Below are 6,753 nucleotides of genomic sequence, written 5' to 3' on the forward strand. Positions count from 1 at the left end.
GCTTTAAAGGCATAGCAGGTCTTTGTCCCTAAAGCAGCACAGAGCGGGCCATTCCACAAAGCGGACCACCTCCTCCAAACCCTATCTTCCCAAAGGAATTGATCCTCCAGGACCGTTTTATTACAAAAGGCAATGAGTCCCTAAAAACTTCATTACATACAGCTTGTGAGACTCGTGCAAGGAAGGCTGGGATCTGGCGGCGCCTACGGCAAAGGAGCCCCGTATTTTCTCGGATTTTTATTCATCCGGGTTTCTGGAAGTGGGACAAGCTGGGGGCATCGGCAATGTGATGACGAGCTGCAGCTGTCGACAGGTTGCCCGTACCCAGACAGACAGACAGTCAGCCCGCAGGGTCCCACAAGCCCAGAGGACCCACAGAAGCCAGCTACAGGCTAAGTTTTTAGGTGCCGACCAAGTGTGTCTGAAGGTCGGGCCTCATGCCCCTGGGTTCTGATGGAGCCTGGGAAGAAGAGAAAGCCTACCCCCTTCCTTCCAGAATCTTCTCCTCCAGCTCAGGGAAGGCAAGGGGCCCAGGACGCTTGGAGCGGTTGCTCAGCCTCCCCTGCCTCGGGTTTCGTTTTACAGACTGATGTTAGGAAACAGGAACATTCGCTCTCCCCCTCTTACCGCTGGCTCACGGGCCCCAGGCGGAGGGCCAGGGGGCAGTTAGATGGACGTGGTGTTGCCAGGGTTCCCCTACACTGGGGCTTTGGTGCTCATTGCCCTGACCCCAGGGGACGCCGTCTTCTGCCTGGCATCCAGCTTCTTCATGTACTTCTGGACCCAGGGATGCCTGGGGTCGCCACAGAACTTCTGGCCTTTCCTGGTGGTGAAGCTGTGGGAAGGGTGACAAGGGCACACTTGAGAGGTGGCAGGGACCTCGGACCACTTCCCCAGACGAGCAGGGAGTGTGGAGGCCCGCAGAGGGGCAAGCTGCTGCCCGGGGGGGCCTCCTAGCAAGGTCCTGACACACAGTCCTCTCCCTGCATGTCTGCATCTCTGCACATCCTCGGCAACCTCCCTGTCCGATGGGGGAGGCCCGGCCCTGCCTTCAGAAAATGCTGGATCTGAAGAGAGAGACACAATCTCTACCCACAGGGAGGAGAGGAGAGGAGAAAATGCATTGAAACCCCCCAGGAAAAAAGGCAGATACCTCCAATTCACACGTCTTTCGGGGAAAGGTAACTCATAAAGATGCCAGAGCAGGGAGGGGGCGGTGTCAAGCCAGTTCTGAGCTAGGGGGTGCCAGGGGGCGAAATTACTCATGATACCAAGGTCACATTTCTACAGCAGGCCGCTGTTACAGAATAAGCTCACACTTGCTGTCTTGTGTGAGAGGCAGCTATGAAGTTATCTGGAGTCCCAGTGACCTTGAGCGGGTCACCTCTCTGGGCCTCAGTTGTTACCTGTAAAATGGGCATAATCCTATCTAGCTCACCAAATGGTCCAGAGGGTTAGTTACAATCATGGTATACGTCCCCAGATAGTGCCTAGTATATGTGGTGACCCGGAGGCTCATCTCTCCCTGCCCCTCTCCTGCCGGGTGTCCAGGGAGAGGGAGATACTCACATCACTCCTGCCACAGGGCAGACACTCGCACTGGACAGCTGGTAGCTAACCACTCGGTTCTGAGGAACTTTCTTGGAAATGAAGGATATGCAGCAGGAAGAGGGGATGGGCACAGAGCCTAAAAGACGGGAGAGAGAACCATGTTCTTTCCCAGCCTGTCCAAGGCCTGGGCTTCAGGGATGGAGCATGTCCCCTACACTAACACCTCCAGACAGCTGCCCCTCAGCATTCCCCTCCAAACCCAGCCTGGTCGGTCCTCCACCGTCCGCTGTGCCGTCCAGCCATGCTCTCGGCATGACTGACCTGCCTGATAGCCCCGGGCTGAGTTGGAGGTCATACCTGCAGGGTCAATGCGGTGAGCACATAGGGTCAGAAGCAGGAGGCTAGCCCCAAGGGTCGCAAGGCCTGCCATGTGCCGGAGAAGCAGTTCAGGACCTAGAGCTGGGGTGCAGGAGGAGAGAGCCAGGTTCCTTTCAGACCACCCCAACCTCCCTCTGCCTTTTATAAGGGCAGTTAGGAGGAAACATGCTCTGACTGAGCCTCCCCCACACCCTCCAGATTGCCTTGAAAGTCCTCGAGGCCTATGAATTCTGAGAAGTGGAAGTGGTTGCCTAGCTGAGTCAAGGATTATGTGGCTTATTCTAACAAAGGCTGCGGGAAGAGAGGATTGCCTCGCCTAAGTGAAGTGCAGAAGCTTTGGATGCAGAGTCAGAAGGCTAATGAGGATCCTTGGTGTGCCGTTCATTCCCTGTGGGATCCTGGATAAGTCACTCACCTATCTGAGCTTTAGTTTCTTGAGCTGAAAATGGGTAAAGTCACCCTATCTCCTTCCATTCATTCATTCATTCATTCATTCACCAAGTCTTTGGACGGGGGGCAGCAGAGGGAGAGGGAAAGAGAGAATCTCAAGCAGGCTCCACACCCAGTGGGAAGCCCGATGCGGGGCTCCATCTCACAACCCTGAGATCATGATCTGAGCCAAAACCAAGAGCCAGAGGCTCAACTGACTGAGCCACCCAGGTGAATATCAGTTGATATTCACCAACTTTTTTTTTTTTTTTAAAGATTTTATTTACTTATTCATGAGAGAGAGAGAGGCAGAGGGAGAAGCAGACTTCCCGCAGAGCGGGGAGCCCGATGCGGGACTCGATCCCAGGACCCCGGGATCATGACCTGAGCCGAAGGCAGACGCTTAACCATCTGAGCCACCCAGGTGCCCAATATTCACCAACTCTTATTAGGCTATGTGCTATGTGCCAGGCTTCCGGTGGGGAGACAGATATGCGGGCAAGTGTGCGTAAGAAGCAATTACAGGTGCTGACCGAGCGGACATGGAGCAGAACAGACACTCTCGTTGTTCATGTGCCCTTGGACCCCTTCACCTTGTTTGCACACACTGGCTTTTGGTGACCTTGCATTCCTAGTGCCCAAGCTGCTGAAGCCACCTAGCCGGCAGGCTCTACGAAAGTGGGAAATACCTAGAAATCTATATCCTCGGGGCAGACCTTGACATAGGTCTGCTGGAGGGATACAGACTCCAGATATAGCATGACCTACACTGCTTCCTGAGACCCCGACTGGGTCAAGCCAGTTTCCTTCTGTGCAGCAGGACTCTGCTGACCCCCCTTCCCTCCTAGGTCTGCTTCCCCTCTGCCCTGTTGGTTTCCCCTGGAGGCACTGCCTAATGAACCACTTGCCCGCAAATCCTCCTTTCAGGGTCAGTTCTGAGAACCCCAGCCTGAGACAAGGGGTGTAGGTGGGGAGGGGGGGTCATTGAAGGAACTGGCCAGCTCTGCTGGAAGGAAATTGGGGGATGCGCTTGGAATTGATGGCTGTGCTGAGGTTTGGACAGTCAAGAAACTGGTAGCTGCGGGCGCCTGGGTGGCTCAGTTGGTTAAGCGACTGCCTTCGGCTCAGGTCATGATCCTGGAGTCCCGGGATCGAGTCCCACATCGGGCTCCCTGCTCAGCGGGGGGTCTGCTTCTCCCTCTGACCCTCTTCCCTCTCGTGCTCTCTGTCTCTCATTCTCTCTCTCAAATAAATAAATAAAATCTTTAAAAAAAAAAAAAGATTCTCTTTAAAAAAAAAAAAGAAACTGGTAGCTGCAGGAGGGCTTTGTAGGTCATGTTGAACAATGCTGTTCTTAGGAACCAAGGTGACCTTGGCAGACAGAGTGGAATATGGCACCCACTTCACTCTGTCCCCCATTCCAGGTCCCAGACTGGGACCCCATATTTGGACCTTTGTCAACTGCTGATTCCATTTCCAGGCCCTCCCTCCAATGTTTTCCATTCCATTTCTCATGGGAATGAATCCTCGGCTTTCTCTGGCCTCCCTGCTCTGGCCATCCAGGGCATGCAAGCACACACCGATGGAGGAGCTCACTGCCACACGTCACCCGGATTACAGCCAGTTGTGTGTCTCTGTCTCCCATGGGACCACAAACACCAAGATCGATGTCCCATTTCCATGCCCACCAATTCCCATGCAGGTCAGCTATTGTGTGGCCAGTGTTTTTAGAATGAATATATGATGGACCAACTCTGACCAAGGACTCCTACGTGGTCTCTGCCCAGCATGACTGAGATCAGTGTGGACATACATGGGGGAATCAATAGGCAGGTCCTCTGATGGGGGCCAGGCCAGCCATTCTCTGAGCCTGCCTGAGATTCTCTCTTTCCCTCTCCCTCTGCTGCCCCCTGCCCAAAGACTTGGTGAATGAATGAATGAATGAATGGAAGGAGATAGGGTGACTTTACCCATTTTCAGCTCAAGAAACTAAAGCTCAGATAGGTGAGTGACTTATCCTGCTCCCCTCAGCAGCCAGCAATGATGATCTTCACCTGGCAGAGTACGGGGGACATTAAATGAGAGGCCCTTTATACATGCAGGGGCTTTCCATGATTCCATCTTATGAAATCCATTTGAAGATTTGCTTCTCAACAATCCAGAGGGGACTTTTTGACTCAGGGGTGCTGGGACGGAGTGCAGCAGGAGCAGGAAGACATCAGGCAGAAGCAGCATGCAGGAGAAGAACGAGGACAGGGCTGAACAGGGCAGGAAGCTTGTGCTGTCTGCATGTTGAAACCCGAGGGAATGGCACGGCAGAAGGTCACTGGGTGGGAGGGTTTGGGGTGGGGTGCATTCTTTAGAGACCAAGGCCCTTGCTTTCTTCCTCTCTTTTTCTTTCTTTCTTTCCTTCTTTCCTTTCTTTCTTTCTTTCTTTCTTTCTTTCTTTCTTTCTTTCTTTCTTCTTTCTTTCTTCTTTCTTTCAGAGCACGAGTGTGCTGGGTTGAGAAGGGGCAGAGGGAGAAGGAGAGAATCTCAAGCAGACTCCCTGCTGAGTGCAGAGCCCCACACGGGGCTCTATCCCATGACTCTGAAATCATGACCTCAGCTGAAATCAAGAGTTGGACACTTAACCGACTGAGCTACCCAGATGCCCCCTTTCTTTCCCCAAGGCCTTTCAAAAAAAGTGCCCAGTCTTGGGTGAAAGCAAATGAAAGCAAAAGAAAAGGAGGTTCTAGGAAAGCAAAAGAGAAAACAGAAATAGAAAGAAAGAGGAGGAGGAGGAGGAGGGGGAGGAGGGGAGAAGGGAGAAGAAAAGGGGGACGGGGAGGGGAGCAGACTTGGGGAAAGGAGGTGAAGAGGAAAGAGGAGAAAGAAGGGGGGCCCTGTGAAGTGCTCTGAACCCCCCTGGCTCCAGCTCAGACTCTGCTCCTTGCCCACTGTGGTTTCTCCATCTGAGAAGTGGGATGTGGCTGGATCTGCGTTTTCCCAGAGTGTGGCAGCCACATGACCACATGATACAAAAACGGGCATATTTCACGTTAATTTAAATATGTCTTATTATGGTGACCCTCTATGATAAAGGGGTGTTATATTTATATAACATAAGATTGTCCCAAAGTAAAAAATATGAGTTGACAAAATAGAATAAAGTAGGTCAACAGGACTAATAGTGTGGATATAGGACAAAAATTGTGACGATGACCCAGGAATAGCTGAAATCTGAGAAACCTGGCCAACGTGCCCTCTGAGGGCCTCTCCCCTCGAACGTGCATCCAGACAGCAGAGGAGGGAGGAGGAGGTTGGAGACTAAGTGGGCAGCTGGGAGGAGAGGAACAGGAGAGGAAAGCAGAACCGTGCCTGGCAGGGAGCAGGGGGCAGTGGTCCTGCTCTTGCGGAATGGCAGCAAGGGAGGCTGTCTGGTTGCCTCTCCTGGGTGAGTCACCCCAAGAACAATGATGTAGCACCAAACCCAAGCTGCATGATGCGGGCCCATGGACGGTAGCCAAGGGGGTAAGGGGACTCCAAGACGCATCCCATTGAGAAAGGACTGGAAGAAATGGGCTGTTAGCTTGGACAAGAAATGACTCCAAATACTTGAAGACATGTCCCAGAAAGGGAGAGTTGGCCCCGATGGCCCTAAATAGTGCAAGAGTAGACAGTTTTGAGGGTAGGGTGGTGTGGATCGGGCAGGAGGGCAGCACAAGAGCAGGGCTCAGCTTGCCTATGAAGTTGCTAAGAGCTTCAGATCCCTCCTCCCCATGAATCCACACTTCATCCCCAAGGCAACTGAGCCTTAGAGGTCAGGCAAGGGTAGAGCCGGCATTTGAATTGTGTTCTGTCTGAACTCAAGGTTCATGCAGTGCCTCTCACCTGGGAGCTCAGCCTTGATCCTGGGGGCAGCGGGGCCACCCATGCTTTGGATGTGCAGAGTTTAAAAGAGGTCAGATCTGTGGTCTAGTGACATGATTGGATCCACTGGTAGGCGTGGTAGGAAAGGACTGGGGCTGGAGGTTATTGAAGCTGTCCAGGGGAGGGATGATGAGGGACTAAAGCAGGAGCCAGGAGAGGTAAAATTGGCTCCATTCCACCTGTTAGATTTACTTGAAGTGCCTGGAGGAGAGGGAGATGCAGAATCTGGGAGGTGCCCCCTGGTGCGTTCCAGGTTGTGGGTGACAAGCACCTGCAGGTTTCCTAATACCCACTTCTTGGAACTCAGTCCAGAACCCACCTTTTTAAGCCTCTCCCTAAACCGAGTAACCATGGCCCAGGAGGACCACCCTCTGGATTTGAATATCACCTTCCAGGATGGAAATCTTTGCTTAGCTCTTCAATGGCATTACCAACATTACTTAATTCCTCTGAGCCTTACCGTTCCTGTCTCATCTATAAAAG

The 6,753-nt window shown here is 52.8% G+C and overlaps 1 protein-coding gene across 1 annotated transcript; it reads right to left on the reverse strand.

Moving 5' to 3' along the window:
* Nucleotides 1–661: 661 nt before the first annotated feature.
* CCL24 (C-C motif chemokine ligand 24) lies at nt 662–1,981 on the reverse strand. The gene is made up of 3 exons (XM_021700596.1): nt 1,909–1,981; nt 1,570–1,687; nt 662–835 (listed from the first exon to the last, which is right to left on the reverse strand). The coding sequence occupies exons 1-3, from the start codon at nt 1,979–1,981 to the stop codon at nt 697–699; spliced, it is 330 nt and encodes a 109-aa protein (XP_021556271.1). The 3' UTR covers nt 662–696.
* Nucleotides 1,982–6,753: the final 4,772 nt, after the last annotated feature.

The sequence above is a fragment of the Neomonachus schauinslandi genome, chromosome 5, assembly GCF_002201575.2.
Source record: "Neomonachus schauinslandi chromosome 5, ASM220157v2, whole genome shotgun sequence".
Taxonomy (NCBI): domain Eukaryota; kingdom Metazoa; phylum Chordata; class Mammalia; order Carnivora; family Phocidae; genus Neomonachus; species Neomonachus schauinslandi.